Raw genomic sequence first — 26,055 nt, 5'->3', positions numbered from 1 at the left:
TATTTTACTCAGGGAGTGGTTGGTGCGTGGAATGCACTGCCTGAGTCAGTGGTGGAGGCAGATACACTAGTGAAATTTAAGACTACTAGACAGGTATATGGAGGAATTTAAGGTGCGGGGAGGAGGTTATATGGGAGGCAGGGTTTGAGAGTCGGCACAACAATGTGGACTGAAGGGCCTGTACTGTGCTGTACTATTCTATGTTCTATTCTCTCCCCATCCACCTCCATGAGCTGGTTTAGGCAAATGGGATCAATTAGATTGACATCATGGTTAGGACAGACAGGATGCGCCAAGTGGCCTGCACTTGTGCTTTACCGTCCCATGTTGCAATCCACTAAATATCAGAAGAAAGATTTGCACAAGTAGTCAGCTGCCAGGGAGGTACACAGCATCAGCACAAAAATCAAACATTACTGTTGTGGTTCCTTTTTATTTTATTGTTACTTGCTTCATGTAACATACATACAGTGAGCTGTAATCCCCTCCTAAACACCACTTTATGGACATGCAATCAATCTACGTAAGCCATCTTATATTTAGTGTTTTTTTACTGTTATTTTTGTGTTCTTTACTATACAGTTTTTTAGCAGCATCGGATCCAGAGTGATAAGTATTTCATTCTCCTTTACACTTATGTACTGGAAATGACAATCTTGGAAATTTATAACTTTAGGTATTAAAGACGTTTATTGAAGAGGCTACCTTGCACTTCAGACAGGTATTAAACTCGCATTTGCAGTTAGCAATTCATTTCAATATTTCCAAACTATCCTTAGTTTTATATTTTTCATGCCTCAGTTTTCTGCTGCATGCAACCATTGAGATGGAAATCTAAAACTTTTCCTCAGCTCTAAGGACTTGCTGCTCCTGCAGCTGCCTTAGTCTCTCCAACGTTGCAGCTAGGGAGTGTTCACCGTGTACTTTGTCATCTCTTGAGTGGACCGTCACTGTGCGACTCACTTCCTCCTTCTCTCCAACCACTGTAGGCAAACATGAGGTGCAATAAAAATTGACTTGTCTTCAGTACAACTAACCAACAGTGGAACAAAAACTTCAGTGAGATAATAGAGTGCAGTAGGACACTGGGTCACCCATGCATATCGTAAATAATCGTTCCTTCTACACAAATCTTTATTCCCCTTTGGGATGGACAGGACTATTCAAAGCCTCCACAAACCTCAGCCCAAGTTTACCTCTTCTGGATTGAGTCTTGTTGCTGACCTGACCTTGCTTTTCTCTGGCTAGTCTAATTCAATGATAACCTGCTTACTTTGTCATATCCATACCGGGGACACTCACCTTCCACACCCAAGCTCCCTGATATCTTCATGGTCAGGAAACAGAGCCTGGAACTGCAGAGCTCCCACCCCCACTCTGTCACTTCCCCAGCTTGACCCATGTACTCCATGGCTTCCCACAGAGGGGTCCTGCTCACCCAGACCCATTCCCCCGCAGCCCCATGACCCCATTCCCATCAACCCTCAGCCCTCTGCCCCGTCCTCATTGCCCCTTGGCCTACTGCCTTATCCTCCGCCTCTCACCCTCTGCCCCATTGACTCTCAGCCTTCTGCTCCATCACTCTTCTACCTAACCACCCCATTGCCCCTCAGCACCCAGCCCCACTGCTCCACGTTGCCTCTTTCTTTCTCCCTTCCCTTGACCCTGAATATTCAGAGATTCCTCTTTCCGGAGAGTTCAGGATGGCACCAAAATGAATAAATTAATCTGCCATAGTAAATGCAAAATTTTTAGACTGTCCAGTGAAACTGGGTTCAAAGTGCACCATTAATTCTAGCAATAGCCGTCTATTCCAGGAGGGATCTCTCCACATCCTCGGTACAACACAAGATCTGCCAAAAGAGCTGTACCTCCCAGAGCAAAGACAACAAGTGTGAAGGTCAGGATATCTCAGCGTGGAGTAATTTACCAAAGATAAAATTGTACTGAGCAAGTTGAGCATTCCGAATCTTCATACTCAGCAAAGAGCCAGAGTCCAGGTTCACGTCAGCCAAGAAACCAGCCTCAAGCAATTCCTGGCAAACCTACAAGAGACAAGTGTTAGGAGCAGTTTGTACCAAGTAGCACACGTGACCTGTGAGGAAATTGCACTTTGCCTACCCTCTGGCCATACTCCTCACTGCTTGGGCCAGCAGGGACCACCATAACCTGCCGAGGGGAAAGCCAGAATGGCCTAGAGTTTAAAAATAAAACAGAAACAGTTAAAAACATGTTGCACAAAATCAGCCTTAACAACTCACTGCATTTCATGGATAATGTAGTCGGCATGGACTGGATGAGCTGAAGGGCCTGTAGCCATGCTGTAGTGCTATAGATTCCATTCCACACACATTCTCCTGCAGCAGTATTTCCCAACCTTTTTTAGCCCGACACCCCCAAAAGCACCTTCATAGTTGCCAATGCCCCTCTTAGGCACAATATACTTTCCAGCGCCCTTGTGGTGTAAAAACAGGTCCACCATTTTCAACAGTTCATCTCTGTGCGACAGGAGAACACACATCATAGTACAACAGTTTCTGTTTATTGTTTTGTACATTATTGCATTATTACACTGGTAAATTATTGTGTATACGTATTATTCTTTATTACTTATAGTTATTATTATTATTATTTATTATCATTGCTGAGTGTGTTTTTAAATGTTGCTGCTGTTATGAAATAATTTCCCACTCAGGATCAATAAAGTACTTATTATAATTATGAGAAAAATGATTCTGCTTTAAATTTTTACTTGTCTTTAAACCTAGCTTACACAGTACCTGTGCACTGTACAGAAGCTCTGATATCTATCTGATCCTTGAGCTTCATGGTTTTTATCAAGAGTTGAAATATCTGGTTCAAGCTGTTACAGCAAAAGCCTCACAAGTCCCCACGCACAACAATGTTCAAGCAGGTTCTGTTTTTTATGAGTATGTGGTTCACTGTATTGAAGCCTCTTTCAACAAGGTAGGAATGAAGAGCAGTTTGGCTCTTCTCCAAAGACCAGGAAACTTTGTATGACAGCATAGTCACGTACCATAAAAGCCGACATTTTTGAAAAGCATTTTTGCTTCTTCATCATTCTGAATTTTGATAATTTCTTCTTGTAAGCTCTCTTCCTGTTCTTCCACCTTGCAAAGAAATGGGTTAATTACCCTGTCTGAAATTTCCAGATTGTTCAAATCCTTGAATCGATTTTGAAAATCCTCCTTCAGTGACTGCAGGTGTAAGCAGTACTCTTGCGAATCACTGTCTGTGAAAGAGAGTACCATACTGGCCATGCAGGAAAACTGTGAGAACATTCTTCTCCCAATTTTTGGCTTATATGTTTCCAATTTTCAGATGATAGAGGACACTGCACTTTTTGCCAGGACTAAATTGAAATTCTCACCCAGCAGTTTCATTTTTAGAATGTTCATTTTGTCATACAGATTGGCTAGGTATACCACATCTCCACAGAGAAGTTTAATCATGTTTCCCAAGTTCTTGATGACTTTAAGTGAAAGTTCAACCACAGTGTCAAAAAGAAAAAAAGATATGTCTTAGGCAGCAGCACAGCCAATGCACTTCAGTGTGAAGGAGCAAGTGTTTAAACTCTTTATCATAATTTTGAATAACTGGTGAAATATTCTGCTATTTAATAGATGGGCTTTCATTTGGTTGATAGAAGATATTTCAAGAGTCATGCTTGGAAAAAAAAGTGCTGGCTGAGGTTTTTGGCTGTGGGACGTTGATGATGAATTACACAGTGGATTGCAAACATATTTTGGAATTCCTTTTTGCATAAATGCCACTAAACCAACATGGCGACATGTCATATATGGTGCTCCATCTGTTGCACAAAAAATTATGTTCCTAATCGGAATGTTTTTATACATTTTGAGATCATAGATTGATCCTTCGTTGATAATTGTTTTTAACTTTTTACGAAAGAGAATCTCTTCATTAACTTTTCCATTTTTGATAAACCGTACATATGCTATTAGCAATGCCTCGTTGTCTTGAAGTTGACTCATCCAGTTGTATCCCAAATTCTGTCTTGTAGCTCTGTGCACAGTTGACACTCAATGTCTTCACTCATTTCATCAATATGACAAGCAACAGAGTTATTACTCAGAGGATTTGATTTTAAAATACTGGCATCCATTTTGAGAACAGTGGTGGACACTTCTGATACAGCAGTTATTGTTAATCTTTCACCAATTGTGTGAGATTATCCACACTTTACTATCATTTTGGAAATGTTATAAGAAGCAACAAGACCACTATCAAGGTCATTTTTAGCTTTCTTGGCAAATGACTCCAGTGTGTAAAGCATTTGAAATTGAAAATGCTTCTTTCATCTTCTGAAAAGGTTTATCTTCTAAAACAGTAAGTAGCCTCTTCAGGGTGTCTTTTACGGAAGTGTTCCTGCAACCTTGATGGCTTGGTTAGACAGTACAGTATTACAGATAAGACACATGGGAACGGAATAAACCCATACCCCAGTTGTGAAACATTGTATTGATGCACTCTCCGTAGTTTCTATTTCTTAGCAGGATTAGAATTCAAGGCTTCTTTGCCTTCATACTGATCAAGACCACGCTGACATATTTATCCACCATTAATGGGGCTAAATTAAAATAAAAAATTAACACAAACTGGGAATGCCTATTGGATGTTCACAGCGACAGCAAGATGACATGCCAAGGAATGGTGAGGCAAAGATGAAGACAATCACAACAGCAAGAATTACACTGGCAAGGATTCAGGTTGGAATCTGAGTGTTAGTCAGGATGGAGCTGGTGTTTGGCAAGCTATTGCAGTTAGCGCAATTGACTAATCACACAATTCTTAACCACAAATATGAAGCCAAGGTCGCTTTGAACACCTCAGGAGGAATCCTTGGGGTTGTCAGGTTCACTGATTGGTTCTGGCCTCCGCTGTAACATTGCGTGACCTGTTTTCCGTAGACCTGTAGAGAAAGTTGAGAGAGTGTACTTGACCTACCAACTGTAAATTGCATGAACTCTTTCCATGCTGTGAGTCAGGAGGAACTGTTGGGCACTCTGAGTGCTAATTTACACATCCCCAATAATGTCTGTTTGGTTGGGAAGGTCGGATGAGATTGCTGTGTTTCAGACGCGTTGTGACGACAAGTGCTCACCGCCTGCTATGGCTCTTCCTGTATTCCAGTGCCTCATCCTTTTTTTTGGGAACTGCCTGCTGTACAAACAATTGGTCGGGTCTCATGCTTCAAGTTAGGGTGCTGCTTATCGACCCCCCCCCCGCCAAAGAATCTTGAACACCTCCTGACGACTTCTATTTCCTCTAACTCTGGACACTTAACTGCCCCTGTTGGGAATCACTGTCCTACTGCTACCTTGCATAATTTGGGAGGAAGCTGGAGAGAAACCAGTCACAATCTGAAGCAGAGCATAGACATCTAGTGCAGCAACTTCCTCCTCTCCTTCCACTCTCCTCCCCTCCCTCCTCCTCCACCAACGAATGGTGGGGGGTTGCCGGCAGGGCAGGGGAAAGCCCGATAAACTGGTTATACACCTCAGCCAAAAGAGTACAGTCACAATCCACACAGGCAACATTCATCAGTCTGCTCCAACAAGCATTGTCAATCATGTTGTTAACAAGGCGTATGGTGTGTAAACAACAGGAATTCTGCAGATGCTGGAAATTCATGCAACACACATCAAAGTTGCTGGTGAACGCAGCGGGCCAGGCAGCATCTCCAGGAAGAGGTACAGTCGACGTTTCAGGCCGAGACCCTTCATCAGGACTCATGGTGTATGGTGTGTAAAGGCCAACTTATACTTCTGCATCAAATCTACGCCGTAGGTACGCCGTAGCCTGATGCGCACCTCCTCAAAAATGTTACTATGCATCGCGGCGACACAGACCGCAACAACTGTGATTGGTCCGCTTGGTAGCATCGCATTTCCTCCTGCGCTGCAAAAGCTTACAAAGCTTTACAGACCTTTGAAATTATGGAGGACCCCGTGCTTGACGCCAGTTTGTAGCTAGCTGCTACAGCCTGTTGACTTCCACCTGAAGCTAAAACTCGAATGGTGATTGCCAGACTCTGAGTATACTGTGCGTATGAAGAAACTCAACACAGTGGCATAGAAACCCCACCGCCAGCTAGTGTTTTGGTGGTGAACTGCAGAGCGACATAGACTCACCAATGCACAAGTATAAATGCTCACAATGGCATAGGCCACTTGTGTAGGCTACTACGCAGAAGTATAAATCAACCTTTAGCCTTCATCAACCGTGGGACTGAGTTCAAGATCCATGAGGGTAATGTTACGGCTATATAAGACTTTGGTACTGTGTTCAGTTCTGGTCACCTCACGACAGGAAGGATGCAGATACTACAGTGGGAGTGCAAAGGAGATTTACGAGGATGTTGCCTGGATTGGAGAGCATGCCTTATGAGAATAGGTTGAGTGAATTTGGCTTTTTCACCTTGGAGCGATGGAGGAGAGGTGACCTGATAGAGGAGAGGCATTGATTGTGTGGATAGCCAGAGGCTTTATCCCAGAGCTGAAATGGCTAACATGAGGGGGCATTGTTTTTAATGTGTTTGGAAGTAGGTACAGGGAGGATGGCACAGGTAAGTTTTTCAAGAGAGGTGGGTGTGTGGAATGGGCTGCCAGCAACAGTGCCAGAGGTGGATACAACGGGGTCTTTTAAGAGACTCTTAAATGGGTACGTGGAGCTTAGAAAAATAGTGCGGTAGGGAAATTCTAGGCAGCTCCTAGAGTAGGTCTCATGGTCGGCACAACATTGTGGGCCGAAGGGCCTGTAATGTGCTGTAGATTTTTATGTTCTATGTTCTATTCAGCAATTGAAGATGGCCCAGAGGAGGAGCATGAGGATTATTCCAGGAATGAAAGGGTTAACTTATGAGGAGTGTTAGATGGTCCTGTACCTGTACTCACGGGAATTTCGATGAATGGGGGGGGGGGCGGGGGAATCCTCATTGAAACCTATCGAATCTTGAAAGGCCGAGATAGAGTGAATGTGGAGAGGAGGTTTCCTATAGTGAAGGAGTCGAGGACCAGAGGGCACAGGCTCAGAACAGAGTGAGCAACATTGGTCTCCATATTTAAGGGAAGAAGTGGGTCCAGAGTCAGTTCACAAGCATGATCCTGGGAATGGAAGGCCAAGTGCATGAAATTGTGTCTAGCTGGCTGGGTGGACACCATGGACTGTTTAGGCTGAAGGGTTTATATCCATGCTGTATTTTTCTATGACACGAAGACAAAGGTCAGTCTTGGCTGAGTGTGATAATCACAGGGAAAGCCTGTGAGGCAGACAGAGTGAGGATAAATTCTGGTCTCATCCCCACAGCCCATCTGTTACGGAGTCTCCTCTGACAGTGATGATTTCCTTATCAACATCTACTCTTCTTTAACCCAATAGCATTCCTGTGCTCAGATCTGATCAGCCAAATGAGCCCAATACAAAGTGAAACCTCTTAATGGCTGCAGACGGGAGCTGGGCACCTCTATACAGTAAGCAAGGATGGATCATCTGTTTGTTACTTCTGTCCAAACCCGGTTGCGAATTCCAGCCAGGATGAGAGGTGCAATCCCGGACAAGATCCATTCCTGTCACATTGCATGAACCATTGTCAAGGCAACAAAAATGATGAAGCATGCTCTGCATTTGATTCACCAGAGTTCAAACCAAGCTCAAAAAGGCTGTATCCATCATTAAAGACCTCCATCACCATGAACATGCCAGGAAAATCTTCTCATTGCTATCTGAAGACATACATTCAATGTTTCAGGAACAGCTTCTTCTCCTCCATCATCATCAGATTTCTGAACGGACAACGAATCCATAGACAATATCTCACCTTTTTCTCTCTGTTTTTGCAGGACTTTCATATATACATATTGGGAGGGGGGTCTCTACCAAAGGAGGTATGAGGTGCTCCTTCCCTTGATTAGCCTGTAGGTCACACTTGGGCAAGATGTGCACCTGCTTAGCCCCTCAAACAGGGTCATGTGAAGCCATGGCAGCAGGTGGTGGATGGTTGTATGAGCAGCTGGTGCACATCACAAGTCTTGGTTATGCCAGGCAGAAAATTTCTGATCATGGCTGGGGTCACCCATCTTGTAAAGACACTGTGCAAAAGAAGGCTTGGCAGCAATTACAGCCTTGTCTGATCAGAGAGGTCTCTACTAGCTTTGTACATCTGGACACTACAATTTTTCCCTATTCTTCATTACAAAACTGCTCAAGCTCTGTCTTCAAGAGGATTGTCAGTGAACAGCCCTTTTCAAGTTCAGCCTCAAATTTTCAATTGTACTGAGGTCTAGACTCTAACTTGGCCACTCCAGGACATTAACTTTGTTGTTTTAACCTATTCCTGTGTAGCTTTGGTTTTATGTTTGGGGTCATTGTCTTGCTGGAAAACAAATCTTCTCCCAAGTTGCAGTTCTCTTGCAGGCATCAGGTTTTCCTCCCTGTATTTTGCTGCATTCATTTTACCCTCTACCTTCACAAGCCTTCCAGGGCCTGCTGCAGTGAAGCATCCTCACAGCATGATGCAGCCACCATCAGTAGGGATGGTGTGTTTTTGATGATGTGCGCTGTTTGGCTTATGCCAAACATAGCATTTAGTCTAATAGCCAAAAAGCTCAATTTTGGTTTCATTAGAACATAGAACCTTCTTCCAGCTATCTTCAGGGTCTCCCATGTGCCATCTAGCGAACTCTAGCCAAGATTTCACGTGTTTTTTTTCCCCAACACTGACTTTTTTATTTGCCACTCTCCCATAAAGCTGTGAAGCACCCAGCCAATAATTGTTGTATGTGCAGTCTCAACCAACTCAGCCACTGAAGCTTGTAACTCCTCCAGAGTTGTCATAGTTCTCTTGGTGGCCTCCTTCACTAGTCCCCTTCCGTCAGGGTCACTCAGTTTTTGAGGATGGCCTGCTCTAGGCAGATTTACAGCTGTGCCGTATTCTCTCCATTTGTTGAAGATTGCCTTAACTGTCCTCCAAGTGATTTGGAAATTTTCTTCTATCTATCTCCTGACTGGTGCTTTTCAATAACCTTTTTGCGGAGTTGCTTGGACTGCTCTTTTGTCTTCATGGTGTAGATTTTGCCAGGATACTGACTCACCAGAAGTTGGACCTTCGAATACAGGTGTATTTTTACTACAATCAATTTGAAACATCTTGACTGTATACAGGTAATCTCTATTTAACTAATCAGGTGACTTTGAAAACCAATTCAAAATCAGGTGCGTAAAAAGGGCCTGAAGGATCATTGGGGACCCGAGTCACCCCAACCACAAACGATTCCAGCTGCTACCATCCGGAAATGGTACCACAGCATAAAAGCCAGGACCAACAGGCTCCGGGACAGCTTCTTCCACCAGGCCATCAGACTGATTAATTCACGCTGATACAATTGTATTTCTGTGCTACATTGACTGTTCTGTTGTGCCTATAATTTACAGATTTCCCCCGCCATCCGAAGGTAGAGCGTTCCTATGAAATGGTTCGTAAGCAGGAATGTCGTAAAGCGAAGAAGCAATTACCATTTATTTATATGGGAAAATTTTGAGAGCATTCGCAGACCCAAAAATAACCTACCAAATCATGCCAAATAACACATAAAACCTAAAATAACAGTAACATACAGTTAAAGCAGGAATGATAATGATAAATACACAGCTTATATAAAGTAGAAATATTTTTCCACAATCATTGCCTGAACTGTTCTACGTAGCGAAAATCTCACGCAAGCACTGTTGGCAAAAACACGGCGCAAGTGCTCTCCAGTAACCTTTAATTTATGAAGCTGCCAAATCATACCAAATAATACGTAAAAATACACAGCCGATATAAAGCAGAAATAATGTATGTACAGTGTAGTATCACTTACCAGAATTGGGACAGCATCGAGCACACTGATGATGGTGTGTTAGGCTGAGTCGGAGGTTGGGGTAGTGCAGTGGCCCCCACCCTCCGGGCAGCGACCCGATACATTGCCGCGAAGCATGCAGCGGTAGCCAGGAGGCACACAGCACATCTTCAAGAAAAAAGCCGAAATAAACAAGCTAATTAATTAGGTGCTGCCCGGCTGCATCCCAGAGTGCTTAAGGAAGTAGCCCCAGAAATAGTGGATGCATTAGTGATAATTTTTCAAAACTCGTTAGATTCTGGACTAGTTCCTGAGGATTGGAGGGTGGCTAATGTAACCCCACTTTTTAAAAAAGGAGGGAGAGAGAAACCGGGGAATTATAGACTGGTTAGCCTAACGTCGGTGGTGGGGAAACTGCTGGAGTCAGTTATCAAAGATGTGATAACAGCACATTTGGAAAGCGGTGAAATCATCGGACAAAGTCAGCATGGATTTGTGAAAGAAAAATCATGTCTGACGAATCTCATAGAATTTTTTGAGGATGTAACTAGTAGAGTGGATAGGGGAGAACCAGTGGATGTGGTATATTCGGATTTTCAAAAGGCTTTTGACAAGGTCCCACACAGGAGATTAGTGTGCAAACTTAAAGCACACGGTATTGGGGGTAAGGTATTGATGTGGATAGAGAATTGGTTAGCAGACAGGAAGCAAAGAGTGGGAATAAACGGGACCTTTTCAGAATGGCAGGCAGTGACTAGTGGGGTACCGCAAGGCTCAGTGCTGGGACCCCAGTTGTTTATAATCTATATTAATGACTTGGATGAGGGAATTAAATGCAGCATCTCCAAGTTTGTGGATGACACGAAGCTGGGCAACAGTGTTAGCTGTGAGGAGGATGCTAAGAGAATGCAGGGTGACTTGGATAGGTTGGGTGAGTGGGCAAATTCATGGCAGATGCAATTTAATGTGGATAAATGTGAAGTTATCCACTTTGGTGGCAAAAATAGGAAAACAGATTATTATCTGAATGGTGGCCGATTAGGAAAAGGGGAGGTGCAACGAGACTTGGGTGTCATTATACACCAGTCATTGAAAGTGGGCATGCAGGTACAGCAGGCGGTGAAAAAGGCAAATGGTATGCTGGCATTTATAGCGAGAGGATTCGAGTACAGGAGCAGGGAGGTACTACTGCAATTGTACAAGGCCTTGGTGAGACCATACCTGGAGTATTGTGTGCAGTTTTGGTCCCCTAATCTGAGGAAAGACATCCTTGCCATAGAGGGAGTACAAAGAAGGTTCACCAGATTGATTCCTGGGATGGCAGGACTTTCATATGAAGAAAGACTGGATGAACTGGGCTTGTACTCGTTGGAATTTAGAAGATTGAGGGGGGATCTGATTGAAACGTATAAAATCCTAAAGGGATTGGACAGGCTAGATGCAGGAAGATTGTTCCCAATGTTGGGGAAGTCCAGAACGAGGGGTCACAGTTTGAGGATAAAGGGGAAGCCTTTTAGGAGTGAGATTAGGAAAAAGTTCTTCACACAGAGAGTGGTGAATCTGTGGAATTCTCTGCCACAGGAAACAGTTGAGGCCAGTTCATTGGCTATATTTAAGAGGGAGTTAGATATGGCCCTTGTGGCTACGGGGATCAGGGGGTATGGAGGGAAGGCTGGGGCGGGGTTCTGAGTTGGATGATCAGCCATGATCATAATAAATGGCGGTGCAGGCTCGAAGGGCCGAATGGCCTACTCCTGCACCTATTTTCTATGTTTCTATGTTTATTTCGGCTTTTTTCTTAATGATGTGCTGTGTGTCTCCTGGCTACCGCTGCATTCTCCGCGAATTGGTATCTGTCCGCAGCCTGGGTGTTGGGGTGGTGGGTCACTGGGGTGACATCTCATCGTCTGTTTCCATTAGAGCAGGCAGCTCATCTTCTCCTATGACTGCCCGCCTCGATGTCGAAGGTCATCTGATGTGGAAGGCTTGCTTGACTGCTGAGCCTCACGCATTTTTCTATCATACAGTTCTTTGTAAGCACTCAAACCATCCTGCAAATATCCCCTAAACCTATGTACCCTTTCAAAATTAAAGTCGTACTTTATCATTACTCATTTGGTTTCGATTGTTATCCTTTCTTCTTCCAATTGCATCAGCTCTTCATCTATCAGTTCTTGGTCATGGGATGCCAAAACCTCTTCAACATTATCTTCGTCAGCTTCCACAAGCCAAACTCACTTTGTCCTTACTTCGTTCACCACGATCAAAACGCTTAATTATGTCTAGTTTTACGCTAAGTGTAACACCCTTGCGCGCTCTTTCAGGCTTTTCCAATACCGTAGTACTCATCTTGCAAACGGCTGCTCACAGGCACGTGTTTAAGCAATGCTGGTGAGAATGCCGTTCCAAATCCGGGGGAGAGCGGCGCGCTGATTTTTTTTCCCGTGTGGCCTTTTTCGTAACAGTGAAAACACCTTCTGTTAGCTAAATCAGGGTACTAATGTAGGTCTTTTGTAACAGTGAGATTTCGTAAAGCGAACGTTCGAAAAGCGGGGAACACCTGTATTATAAATTAATATAAATTGCACATTCAGACGGAGACATAATGTAAAGATTTTTACTCATGTATATAAAAGATGTCAGTAATAAAGTCAATTCAATTCAATTGGCTCCACCAGTGATGATTTGGTGTGTCATATTAAAGGGGGTGAATACTTATGCAATCAATTATTTTGTTTTATATTTGTAATTAATTTAGATCACTTTGTAGAGATCTGTTTTCACTTCGACATGAAAGTCTTTTTCTGTTGATCAGTGTCAAAAAAGCCAAATCCACTGTGATTCAACGTTGTGAAACAATAAAACATAAAAACTTTGTGTGTGGTTTTTTGTGTGTGTGTGTGTGTATATATATATATATATATATATACATATACGCACACTATTGTAATTTATAGTTGTTTTTGTTATTATGTATTGTGACCACAACACAACAAATGTCACAACACATGCCAGTAATATGAAACCTGATTCTGATTCAATTCATTGTGAAGATGGCCCTAGGACACAAGGCACGGTGTCTGTGGAAAACTCATTCTCCCTGCAGTGTTTGGTATTGGAACATTACCATTTCCCCGCATAGTTCTCTGCAAGAATAGCCACCATGCGTTCCAGTGACCCCAGCACGGCGCGATGGATGATAACGGGACAGTTGTCATCTGCTCCATCCTTGCTGAAGAGAGCAACACACAGATACAGAGATGAGTCTTCACTCTGCCACAATACCCATGGTTTTACTGGTCCCGCAAACTCATCATTCTTCAACTGAACTATTCAACCTTGGCACAGCACACATCAGACCCAAGCTCGTCAAAGTAAATTTATTAACACCATACACTACCCTGAGATTCATTTTCCAGCAGGCATTTACAGGAAAATAAAATACAACATAATTTATGAAAAAAACTATGCATAAACAAAAACTGACAAACAAAAAAGCAGATAAATTGTGCAAAAAAAAGTTTGAGAACATGAGATGCAGTGTCTTTGAAAGTGAGCCTGCAGGTTGTGAAATCAGTTCAGAGACGAGATTAGTGAAGTTATCCGCCCTGGTTCAGGAGCCTGATGTTAAGTGGTAATAACTGTTCCTGAAGCTGGTGGCATAGGAATCTGCACTTGTGGGTCTCAATGTGCACCGTGACCTGCAGGGCAGAATGGACAGTGACTCCCTCACCCGCAAGCTCAAAATGATTGTGTATCCTATCATCAATCTGCCTGATGATGTATTTACCTACTACTCAAGCACTCTACATGCAGGGAAAGGAACAGGTTTAATATTGAAACACAGGATCCCATCAACAACTTGAAACCGTGCTCACCCAACGTAGGTCAAATTAAAGCGAATGGGAAGCTGGAAGTCCAACTGGATGGTGGCACACTGATGGTATCTGCCCAGGGCATCCTTCAGGTCAACATCAATCTGCAGTCAATTAAGAGAATTTGAAAGCCTCTGGGAGGTTCAGATTGACAGCATACTCTGAAACCACACACACTCCCCAGTCTAACCTTTGGTCCGTAGAAGGCTCCGTCTTCTGCACTCAGTCTCCAGGGTTCTCCAAATGCATCCAAACTGCATTTCAGCTGCTAAAACATGGCAAATAAACCAAGCTCAGCTCTAACTGTAACACCTTTAAAACTGAAATTAATAATTTTTATGTTCATTCAAGACCAGGTCTCATTCACTGGCAACCCAATATTTACCCTTTCCAGGTAACCTGGACAGGAATCAAATACCTCCTTGCTGGTGAAACATGTTGGATTAGACGGTATAATTGTTATTGACACAACAATTGTCAGCTGTATCTTGGGTAATGATGAGTTTGAGTACAGAGAGGAAATTAAGAACCTGGTGGCATCGTGCAAAGACAATAACCTATCCCTCAACATCAGCAAGATGAAGGAATTGGTTGTTGACTTCAGAAGGAGTAGCGGACTACAAGACCCAATTCACATCGGTAGTGTGCAAGTGGAACAGGTCAAAAGCTTTAAGTTCCTTGGGGTCAATATCACAAATGACCTGACTTGGTCCAACCAAGCAGAGTTCACTGCCAAGAAGGTCCACCAGCGCCTTTACTTCCTGAGAAAACTAAAGAAATTTGGCCTGTTCCCTAAAACCCTCACTAATTTTTATAGTTGCACCATAGAAAGCATTCTTCTAGGGTGCATCACAACTTGGTATGGAAGTTGTCCTGTCCAAGACTGGAAGAAGCTGCAGAAGATCGTGAACACGGCGCAGCACATCGCACAAACCAATCTTCCGTCCTTGGACTCACTTTACACCGCATGCTGTTGGAGCAGTGCTGCCAGGACAATCAAGGACACGACCCACCCAGCCAACACACTTTTCGTCCCTCTTCCCTCTGGGAGAAGGTTCAGGAGCTTGAAGACTCGTACGGCCAGATTTGGGAACAGCTTCTTTCCAATTGTGATAAGACTGCTGAACGGATCCTGACCTGGATCTGGGCCGTACCCTCCAAATACCCAAACCTGCCTGTCGGTTTTTTTGTACTACCTTACTTTCCATCTTTCTATTTTCTATTTATGATTTATAGCTTAAATTTTTAATATTTACTGATTTTTACTATTTTTAATATTTAACATTTGTAATCCAGGGAGCGGGAAATGCAGAATCAAATATCGCTGTGATGATTGTGCATTCTAGTATCAATTGTTTGACGACAATAAAGTATAAAGTATAAGTATTTTCTGTGCAGTTTAGTCATCTATACTTGCTTGGATTTTATATAATTTTCCCTAACATAACTGTTTAGTGTATCCCCTAGTGGTCATAGTATGTACATGCAGTTGTTCAGACTGGCTCCTCGTGGTCACAACACGTAATGCAGCTGTTCAGTGTGTCCCCTAGTGGTCATAGTATGTACATGCAGTTGTTCAGTGTGTCCTCTAGTGGTCCCAACATGTAGTGCAGTTGTTCAGTGAGTCCCTTAGTGGTCATAGCATGAATATACTGTGATGATTGTAGCTGGGAGCTCAATACCCAGGATTATTGGAGGAATAGGAAGGTAAGCAGACAGGATGGTGTGGCTCTGCTGGTACAGAATGGCATCAAATCTGTAAGACGTGACATAGGATTGGAAGAAGTTGAATCCTTGTGGGTTGAGTTAAGAAACTGCAGGGTAAAAGGACCCTGATGGCAGTTATATGCAGGCCTCCCGAAAGAAGCTAGGATGTGGATCACAGTTTACAATGGGAAATAGAAAAGGCGTGTCAAAAGGGAAACGTTATGATAGTCATGGGTGATTTCAACATGCAGGTCGATTGGGAAAATTAGGCTGGTAATGGATCTCAAGAGAGTGAGTTTGTTGAATGCCTACGAGATGGCTTTTTAGAGTAGTTTGTCTTTGATCATACCAGGGGATCAGCTATACTGGATTGGGTGTTATGTAATAAACCAGAGGCAATTAGGGAGTTTCAGGTAAAAGAACCCTAATGAGGCAGTGATCACACTATGATTTGAGTTCAACTTGAAATTTGATAGGGAGAAAGTAAAGTCTAATGCAGCAGTATTTCAGTGGAGTAAAGGAAATTACAGAGGTATGAGAGAGGATTTGGCCAAAGTAAATTGGAAGGAGCTGCTGGCAGGGATGACAGCAGACCAGAAACAGTGTGAGTTTCTGGGAAAACTGAGGAAGATGCAAGGTAGATGCATTCCAAAAATGAAGAAATACTCAAATGTCAAAATAGGACAACTGTAGCTGACAAGGTATGTCAAAGCTGATATAAAAGCAAAAGAGAGGACATACAGCAAAACAAAAATTAGCAGTTAGATAGAGAATTGGGAAGCTTTTAAAAACCTACAGCGAGCAACAAAAAGAATCATTAGGAGGGAAAAGATGAAATATGGAAGCAAGCTAGTAAACAACATCAAACTGGAGAGTGGAAGTTTTTTTCCAAGTGAAAAAGAAAAGAGCGATGAAAGTGGACATAGGACCACTAGAAAATGAGGCTGGAGAAATTATGATGGGGGACAAGGAGATGGCTGATGAACTAAATGAGTATTTTGCATCAGTCTTCACTGTAGAAGACACTAGCAGTGTGCCAGATGTTGTAGTTTGTGAGGGAAGAGAGGTGAGTGCAGTTACTGTTTACAAGGGAGATGTTCAAAAAGTTGAAAGACCCAAGGGTACATAAGTCACCCAGACCAGATGAGCTGCACCCCAGAGTTCTGAAAGGGGTTGCGCTAGAGATTATGGAGGCATTAGTAGTGATCTTTAAAAAAAATCACTAGACTCTGGCATGGTGCCAGAAGAATAGAAAATTGCAAATGTCACTCCACTCTTTAAGAAAAGAGGAAGGCAGCAGAAAGGAAATTATAGTCCAGTTAGAGAATAAAAGGATCCTTTTCTGGTTGGCTGCCAGTATATTTTGCATCAGTCTTCACTGAGGAAGACATCAGCAGTACACCGGACACTCAAGGGTGGCAGGGAAGAGAAGTGTGCGCAGTCACAATTACGACAGAGAAAGTACTCAGGAAGCTGAATAGTCTAAAGCAAGATAAATCTCCCAGACCAGATGGAATGCACCCACGTGTTCTGAAGGAAGTAGCTGTGGAGATTGCAGAGGCATTAGCGATGATCATTCAAAAGTCAATAGATTCTGGCATGGTTCCGGAGGACTGGAAGATTGCAAATGTCACTCTGCTATTTAAGAAGGGGGCAAGGAAGCAAAAAGGAAATTATAGACCTGTTAGCTTGACATCGGTGGTTGGGAAGTTGTTGGAGTCGATTGTCAAGGATGAGGTTACAGAGTACCTGGAGGCATATGACAAGATAGGCAGAACTCAGCATGGATTCCTTAAAGGAAAATCCTGCCTGACAAACCTATTACAAATTTTTGAGGAAATTACCAGTAGGCTAGACAAGGGAGATGCAGTGGATGTTGTATATTTGGATTTTCAGAAGGCCTTTGACAAGGTGCCACACATGAGGCTACTTAACAAGATAAGAGCCCATGGAATTACGGGAAAGTTGCATATGTGGATAGAGCGTTGGCTGATTGGCAGGAAACAGAGAGTGGGAATAAAGGGATCCTATTCTGGTTGGCTGCCGGTCACCAGTGGTGTTCCACAGGGGTCCGCGTTGGGGCCGCTTCTTTTTACATTGTACATCAACGATTTGGATTATGGAATAGATGGCTTTGTGGCTAAGTTTGCTGACGATACAAAGATAGGTGGAGGGGCTGGTAGTGCTGAGGAAATGGAGAGTCTGCAGAGAGCCTTGGATAGATTGGAAAAATGGGCAGAGAAGTGGTAAATGAAGTACAATGTTGGGAAGTGTATGGTTATGCACTTTGGCAGAAAAAATAAACAGGCATATTATTATTTAAATGGGGAAAGAATTCAAAGTGAGGAGATGCAACGGGACTTGGGAGTCCTCGTACAAGATACCCTTAAAGTTAACCTCCAGGTTGAGTCAGTAGTGAAGAGGGCGAATACAATGTTGGCATTCATTTTCAGAGGAATAGAGTACAGGAGCAGGGATGTGATGTTGAGTCTCCATAAGGCGCTGGTGAGACCTCACTTGGAGTACTGTGGGCAGTTTTGGTCTCCTTATTTAAGAAAGGATGTGCTGACGTTGGAGAGGGTACAGAGAAGATTCATTAGAATGATTCCGGGAATGAGAGGGTTAACATATGAGGAACGTTTGTCCGCTCTTGGACTGTATTCCTTGGAGTTTAGAAGGATGAGTGGAGACCTCATAGAAACATTTCAAACGTTGAAAGGCATGGACAGAGTGGATGTGGCAAAGTTGTTTCCCATGATGGGGGAGTCTAGTACGAGAGGGCATGACTAAAGGATTGAAGGGCGCCCATTCAGAACGGAAATGTGAAGGAATTTTTTTAGTCAGAGGGTGGTGAATCTATGGAATTTGTTGCCACGGGCAGCAGTGGAGGCCAAGTCATTGGGTGTATTTAAGGCAGAGATTGATAGGTATCTGAGTAGCCAGGGCATCAAAGGTTATGGTGAGAAGGCGGGGGAGTGGGACTAAATGGGAGAATGGATCAGCTCATGATAAAATGGCAGAGCAGACTCGATGGGCCGAATGGCCGACTTCTGCTCCTTTGTCTTGTCTTATGGTCTATATCAATGATTTAGATGATGGAATAGATGGCTTTGTTGCCAAGGTGGCAGATGATACCAAGATTGGTGGAGGGGCAGGTAGTGTTGAGGAAACAGATAGGCTGCAGAAGGACTGTGGCAGATTAGGAGAATGGGCATGAAAGTGCCAAATGAATTACAATGTTGGAAAATGCATGGTCATGCGCTTTGGTCATAGAAATAAATGTGCAAACTATTTCCAAAATGTGGAGAAAATCCAAAAATCTGAGATGCAAAAGGATTTGGGAGTCCTTATGCAGAACACCCTAAAGGTTAACTTGCAGGTTGAGTTGGTGGTGAAGAAGGCAAATGCAATGTTAATATTCATTTCAAGAGGTCTAGAATACAAGAGCAGGGATGTGATGCTGAGGCTTTATAAGGCACTGGTGAGGCCTCACCTTGAGTATTGTGAACAGTCTTAGGCTCCTTATCTCAAAAAAGATGGGCTGGCATTGGAGAGGGTCTAGAGGAGGTTCACAAGGATGATTCCAGAAATGAAAAGGTTATCATACAAGGATGGCTCTGGGTCTGTACTCGCTGAAATTTAGAAGGATGAGGGAGCATCTCATTGAAACCTTTCAAATGTTGAAAGGCTTAGACAGAGTAAGATGTGGAAAGAATGTTTCCCATGGTGGGGGAATCTAGGACAAGAGGGCACAGCCTCAGGACAGAGGGGCATCTTTTTAAAACAAAGATACAGAGAAATTTCTTTAGCCTGAGGGTGGTAAATTTGAAAAATTTATTGTACAAATGTGCAGGCCAGGTTGTTGGGCAAACTTAAGGCAGAGATTGACAGGTTCTTGATTAGAAAAAGGTTATGGGGAGAAGGTCAGGGAACGTGGTTGAGGAGGGGAATAAAGAATCTGCCATGATTGAATGGCGGAGCATACTTGATGGGCCAAATGGCCTCATTCTGCTCCTTTGTCTTGTGGTCAATACACAATATGTTCACTATGTCCCCTGGTGGTTACAGTTCTTTACATGATTCTGGAAACTTCTTGGTTTCGATCTATTGGAATACAGACTGTCTGATCGGATAACTCTTATCTGCAAATTTGAATGGAATGTTTCTTCCATTCAAAATGCAGAAGAGCTGAACATATTGCCCTGCTATCTTTTCTTCTTTCTCGGTTCTTTTTTCATAGCCTCTTGACTTTTGCAACTCTACATTTCTGATTCTCTTTGTTCTATTCGAGCTTAACAAAATGATCATGAAGCAAAACGTTCTGTGCCACTTTCCTGACTTCAAAATAAACCTTGGATTAAAAACACACATGACAACAAATGTTGGAACCTGGAGGAAAATACTAACACTGGAGCAACTCAGTAGGTCCAGCAGCATCTGTGGGTGGAGGAATGAACCAGATGAAGGATCTATTTTCCCCTCCCTCATCCCCAGATGCTGCCTGACCCACTGAGTTCCTCCAGCATATTGGTCGGATCCCTGACTGTTACAGCATGGTTGGATTCTGAAGAAATCTCTTGATGTTATCATCAAACACTCTCAGAGCAGGTATACTGCAGGCTGGAGACAGAAAAAAAACTCCCTATGGATTTTCCCAAGAGGTAGTGCAGAATAAATATAAACTCCTCAAAACTGTGACTCATAACATTAAGGTTAGAAATAAAAAAGGCCAGATGTTGTACAGGATGTATTCAGTACAATCCAGAACATTCCTTTATACCATGGCCCCAAATGGATGGCACAGTATCATAGCGGTTGGTGTAACGCTTTACAGTGCCAGCGACCCTGGTTCAATTCCACCGCTGTCTGCAAAGAGTTTCTACCATCTCCCCATGACCACATGGGTTTCCTCTGGATGTTCCCGTTTCCTCCCACATTCCGAATACATACTGGTTCTGGTCAGTGAGTTGTGGGCATGCTCTATTGGCACCAGAAGTGTGGTGGGTGGCAACACTTGGGTTGGCCGATGACATAAACAACGCATTTCACTGTGTGTTTCAATGTGCATGTGACAAATAAAGCTAACCTTTCATCTTTAATTTGAAATATTGGACAACAAAAATGCTGGATTGGGATGCTTGCTTTCCAGCTAGCTTGAACTCGGCTCCTGCGTCCATGAGTAAGAGGGCCCAAGGGCAGCCTCTTATTCAATGTTGTTGTCCTTCCACAGATAATCGTGCTGCCCAGTCAACACTCACCTCTTCTGCTTTATTCCATGTGTCCACATCTCCCAGAAACATCTCTGGCCGTGTGGAGAGTTTCAGCTGGAAAGTGAAGCCAAGTACTCCATACACCGAATGCAAGAAGTCAAGGCAACCCTGTATCTCCTCCTCAATCTGCAAGATATAATCCTTCAGGTTTAACAGTCACCAAGTACACTCCAGACACACACGCCAACAATTCAAGAAGTCGAGGCAACCCTTTATCTCCTCCTTAATCTGCAGGAAGATATAATCCTTCAGGTTTAACAGTCCCCAAGTACATTTCAGACACACACACCAACAATTCAAGATAATCCACATCTTTTGTCCTCAACTGCAAATTTATACGTGGCGATTCATCATCTAGTCACAGTTTAAATACTCTCGGCTCTGATGATACTGTCCTCCATAATACAATAAAACAAACAGACCTAGGACACATGCCAGTCTTACGATTCAAGCATCCTTTATTTCACACTGTGCTGAACAGAAAACTGCTATTTTTATGCAGAATTGGCTTACCAGCTATGGATATTGACCATTTGGTAAAGTGTGTTTCTTTGAATTTCTTTCTTGCAAGATCAACCACCATTCACAACAGAGATATTAAAAGTCAATCGAGACTACAAGATGACAACCAATCACACTTTGAAGTTAGTAAAGTAATTGTCTCTTTGTTGTTGGGTATTTCACATCCGTCAGTTATATTCCTATCTTGTCAGTCTCCGGCATGCCCTGTTGTGTAAAGGAAAGCAATGTTCTTCAAAGATCTTTCGACAGAAGGTCTCACTTTTGAGGCCCCACTTGACTGGTTTAATGACACACTACCACAGTCACCCCAGCCTGTCTACAGGTGGCTTCAGCATTGTCACTTCAAAGGTCTCCTTGCCTGGGTTGACTACACACTGCTGTGGTCATCCTCGCCTGGACATTGTCTTTCCCTTTGCCTTACGGCAACCCACACAATCCTCTCAGTCTGAAAGGACGGGGATAAAAGCCTCGCACCTGAACAGAATCCAGAAAGATCCATGAGACCAGTCACAGATATTCCTCTTTCTTCTGACTACACAGAGTAAAGGCCCATAGCTTAGCCAGGGCTGCCACAGACTAACAGTGAGCACATCAGTTCGGCCAACAGAACAGTCAGTATCTCTAGGGGCCATGCCCCAGGGAGAGTCAGCACCTTAAGTGTAAGAAACTGAGCTGATTTCTCTTCGTGGTTTGAGGAAGTAGCACTGATCAAGACCAAGCTGAGCTGTAAGCCCAGGAGCACTTTGTCACCCACCTGCTCCACCGTGCAAAAGATGTGGCCGTCGTCCTGCTCAAACCGCCGCACCCTGGTCAGCCCGGTCAATGTCTCTGATAGCTCATTGCGATGAAGAACGCCAAAGTCAGCTAAGCGAAGTGGCAGCTCACGCCAAGATCGTGGGCGATGGTTGAAGATCAAGCTGAAAGAGAGTACAGCAGATGAGCAAAGTGTTCTAATGAAGAAACATTTATCTGAAGCCTCTTCCCACAGATGCAGCTTGACCAAAACTGCACTTTCTGCTTATTTCAGATTTTCACCATTTGCAGTTTTTCTTATTTTCACTGAGATTTAGTTGACTGGTTTGTAACCAATCACTGTGAAGGCCATGGGCCCAGACAAAATCCCGACTTGTGCTCCAGAACTTGCCACACCACTAACCAAGTTGTTCCAGTACAGTTATAACACCGGCATCGACCCGGCAATGTGGAAAATTGGTCAGGTATGTCCTGTACACAAGAAACAGGACAAGTCCAACCCAACTAAATACTGGCCTATCAGCCTACCCTCAATCATCGGCAAAGCAATGAAAGGGGTCATCAGCAGTGCTATCATGCAGCACCTACTCAGCAATAACCTGCTTACGGATGTCCAGTTTGGGTCCGTCAAGGCCACTCAGCTCCTGACCTCATCACCTCCTTGGTCCTAACCTGGACCAAAGAGCTAAATACCAGAGGTGAGGTGAGGTGAGAGTGAGAGTCCTTGACATCACAGCAGCATTTGACTGAGTATGGCATCAAGGTGCCCTAGCTAAAATGGAGTCAATGGGAATTAGGGGGAAAACCCTCAGCTGTTTGGAATCATACCTGACACAAAGGAAGATGGTTGTGGTGATTGGAAGTCAATCATCTCATCCTCAGGACATCACTGCAGGAGTTCCTCCGGGAAGTGTCCTAGAGCCAACCATCTTCAGCTGCTTCATCGATGATTTCCTTCTGTCACGAGGTCAGAAGTGAAAATGTTCACAGATGATTGCACAATGTTCTGCACCATTCTCAACTCCTCAGATAGTGAAGCAGCTCATACCCGAATTCAGAAGGACTTGGACAATATCCAGGCTTGGGCTGACAAGTGGCAAGTGACATTCGAGCCACACAAGTGCCAGGCAATGACCATCTCCACCAGGAGAGGCCCTAACCATTGTTCCTTGACATTCAATGGCATCACCATCATTGAATCCCCTACTATAAACATCCTGGGGGTTATCATTGACAGGAAATTGAACTGGTCTAGCCATATAAACACAGTGGCTACCAAAGCAGGTCAAAGGTTAGGAATCCTGCAATGTGTAACTCACCTCCTGAACCTGCACTCCCCCCACCCCCCCAAAGCCTGTTCACCATCTACAAAGCTCAGGTCAGGAGTGAAATGGAATACTCGCCACTCGCCTGGATGAGTGCAGCTCCATCAACACTTACGAAGCTCAACACCATCCAGTACAAGGCAGCCCATGATTAGTACCCCTTCCACCAGCATCCAATCCCTCCACCATCGACAAACGGTTGCAGCAGTGTGTACTGTCTACAAGATGCACAGCAACAACACACCGATGTTCCCAAGGCAGCACCTTCTAGACCCATGACCACTACCATCTAGAAGGACGAAAACAGCAGATACCTGGGAACACCACCACTTGGAAATCCCCCTCCAAGTCACTCACCATCCTGACTTGGAAACATATCGCCACTCACTGTTGCTGGGTCAAAATAGTCATAGTCATACTTTATTGATCCCGGGGGAAACTGGTTTTCGTGACAGTTGCACCATAAATAATAAATAGTAATAAACCATAAATAGTTAAATAGTAAAAAGTAGAAAGTAAATTATGCCAGGAATAGTTAAATAGTAAAAAGTAAATTATGCCAGGAATCATGGAATTCCCTCCCTGACAGCACTGTGGGTGTACCTATACCTCAGGGACTGCAGCTCATCATCACCTTCTCAAGGACAACTAGGGAAGAACAATAACTGCTGGCTTAGCTGGTGACACCCACAGTAAATGAATAAAAAAACAACCTCAGCTACAAGCCGGACACTGTGGGGTCTACGAGGGTCTGCATAGACTCTGTGGTTAAAGATGGTGCCGGTAACCGGCGATTTTGCGTGTGCTCTCCCAAGCAAACTGCCCTCTCCACTATCCTATATCTGAGAAACCCTTCTAAACCTCCAATTTAGCAAGATCAAGATAAACAACACCCTGGTGAATCTACTGACCCAGCTGGAGGCCACCGCGCCAGAATTGCTTCTTAAACTCCAGACCGCACCTGGACCTGACCAACGAGGCCCACCACGTTCCCGGAGACCCGCGGTCTGCTACCGTGCCGGAGCGCTTGGATACATGGCCCATTCCGATCAGCACCTCTCCGGAGCAGACGACCACACAGAAGTGACGGCAGAGACCTCAAGGTTCCCCAGACGCTTCCCTGGAGCAACCACCATAAAGCCCCATTGGTGGCCATCCACAGCAGCCGGAAGTGAGGCCTCCGCCGCCGACCTTGGAAATCGAGCCCGAGGCTCGGCTGGAGCGGCAGCCTCCGCAACCGTGACTCAGCTTAAGGACTTGTTTCAGCCAGGAGCTTGGCCATCCGGGATTAAGTGTCAGCTTCGGGGCCCAACCCAATCGACAGCCTGGGCCCCCGGCAGCTGGAAGTGGCAGTGGAACCTCCCCCGTTACTCAGCCCGACCCGGAGCACACGACGACGTGCCCCCCCCCCGCCGATTGATTCCCGTGGGACGAGTCCACCTACCTCAAAGAGCTGACAACACACTGCATCGACGGAAACCTGGAAAGATGCACTATTTACCGAGGAAGCGTGGGAAAAGAGCTGGACTGCTGGTCAGATTGAAGCTGAAGGGCTTCAGGGTCCCGATGCCCACCATCCTACTAGCTAAAGTGCAAGCCATAGAGAACAAGGTGGATGATCTTAAAGGGAGACTCACCTACTGCAGGGAGATGCAGAACTGCTGTGTATATTGTTTCACTGAGACCTGGCTCTCCCCTGCCACCCCCGACTGTGCCATCCGACCAGAGGGATTTTCGATCCATCGGATGGACCGCACGGTATCTTTGGGCAAGACGAGGGGAGGTGGTGTCTGCCTACTGATCAACACTGGGTGGTGCTCGGACACAGTGTTACTGACAAGCTCCTGCAGCCCAAACCTGGAACACCTGTCGGTGAAGTGTTGTCCCTACTATCTGCCACGGGAATTCACCTCGGTCATACTGACAGCGGTCTACATTCCTCCCCAGGCGGACCTGGAGTGTGCTCTGAACATACTGTATGCCAACATCAGTGAACTTGAGACCAGGTACCAGGAGGCTTTGCTCATTACAGCTGGGGACTTTAACCAGGCCAGCCTCAGAACCGCGCTGCCAAAGTTATACCAACATGTCTCCTGCTCCACTAGAGGCCTGAATATACTTGACCACTGCTAAACAGCAGTCAAGGATCCCCACCGTTCCGTCCCACGACCTCACTTCAGAAAATCAGACCATCAGGCCGTACTCCTCCTACCGGTTTACAAACAGAAACTGAAGCGGGAGGTCACGGTGTCAAAAGCAGTAATGCGTTGGACGGAGGAAACGGATAAGGTCCTCTGTGACTGCTTTGAATCGGTGGACTGGTTAGTATTCAGGGACTCGGCAGCTAACCTCGATGAGTATGCCTCGGCTGTCATGGACTTTATTTGGAAATGCACGGAGGACTGTGTGTCTTGCAAGACGATCTGGGTATTCCCTAACCGGAAACCTTGGATGAATTATGAGGTCAAGTCCCTTTTGAAGGCTAGAGCTGTGGCTTTTAGGTCCGGGGATACCAGTCGCTACACGGAATCCAGGCGTGAACTCCGGAAAGCCATTAAGGGTACCAAGAGGAAATATCGAGCCAAGTTGTTAGCCCAGGCTAACCAGAGGGATGCCAGTAGACTATGGCAGGGTCTAAATGAGATCACTGGGCGCAAAGAAAAGGCTGGGAATATCAATAACTGTGGCGCTTCTCTTCTTGACGAACTTAACGTATTCTACG

At 44.5% G+C, this 26,055-nt stretch overlaps 1 protein-coding gene across 2 annotated transcripts in view; it reads right to left on the bottom strand.

Annotated features, from left to right (window-relative positions):
* Positions 1–450: 450 nt before the first annotated feature.
* The window catches only part of LOC140211779 (threonine--tRNA ligase 1, cytoplasmic-like), a 90,191-nt gene continuing 64,586 nt past the window's right edge, over positions 451–26,055 (bottom strand). For both annotated transcript variants that reach the window (XM_072281922.1, XM_072281924.1), the window contains 8 exons: positions 22,010–22,172; positions 20,722–20,859; positions 13,947–14,024; positions 13,760–13,860; positions 13,009–13,113; positions 2,122–2,194; positions 1,931–2,045; positions 451–983 (listed from right to left, as the gene is read on the bottom strand). In XM_072281922.1, coding sequence (XP_072138023.1) covers positions 835–983; positions 1,931–2,045; positions 2,122–2,194; positions 13,009–13,113; positions 13,760–13,860; positions 13,947–14,024; positions 20,722–20,859; positions 22,010–22,172 — 922 coding nt within the window. In that variant the 3' untranslated portion in view covers positions 451–834. The remainder of the gene's footprint in view (positions 984–1,930; positions 2,046–2,121; positions 2,195–13,008; positions 13,114–13,759; positions 13,861–13,946; positions 14,025–20,721; positions 20,860–22,009; positions 22,173–26,055) is intronic.

Source organism: Mobula birostris, chromosome 18, assembly GCF_030028105.1.
Source record: "Mobula birostris isolate sMobBir1 chromosome 18, sMobBir1.hap1, whole genome shotgun sequence".
Classification (NCBI taxonomy): Eukaryota; Metazoa; Chordata; class Chondrichthyes; order Myliobatiformes; family Myliobatidae; genus Mobula; species Mobula birostris.
Note: the sequence above shows the minus strand (reverse complement) of the source record. Positions and strands in the feature narration are given on the sequence as shown.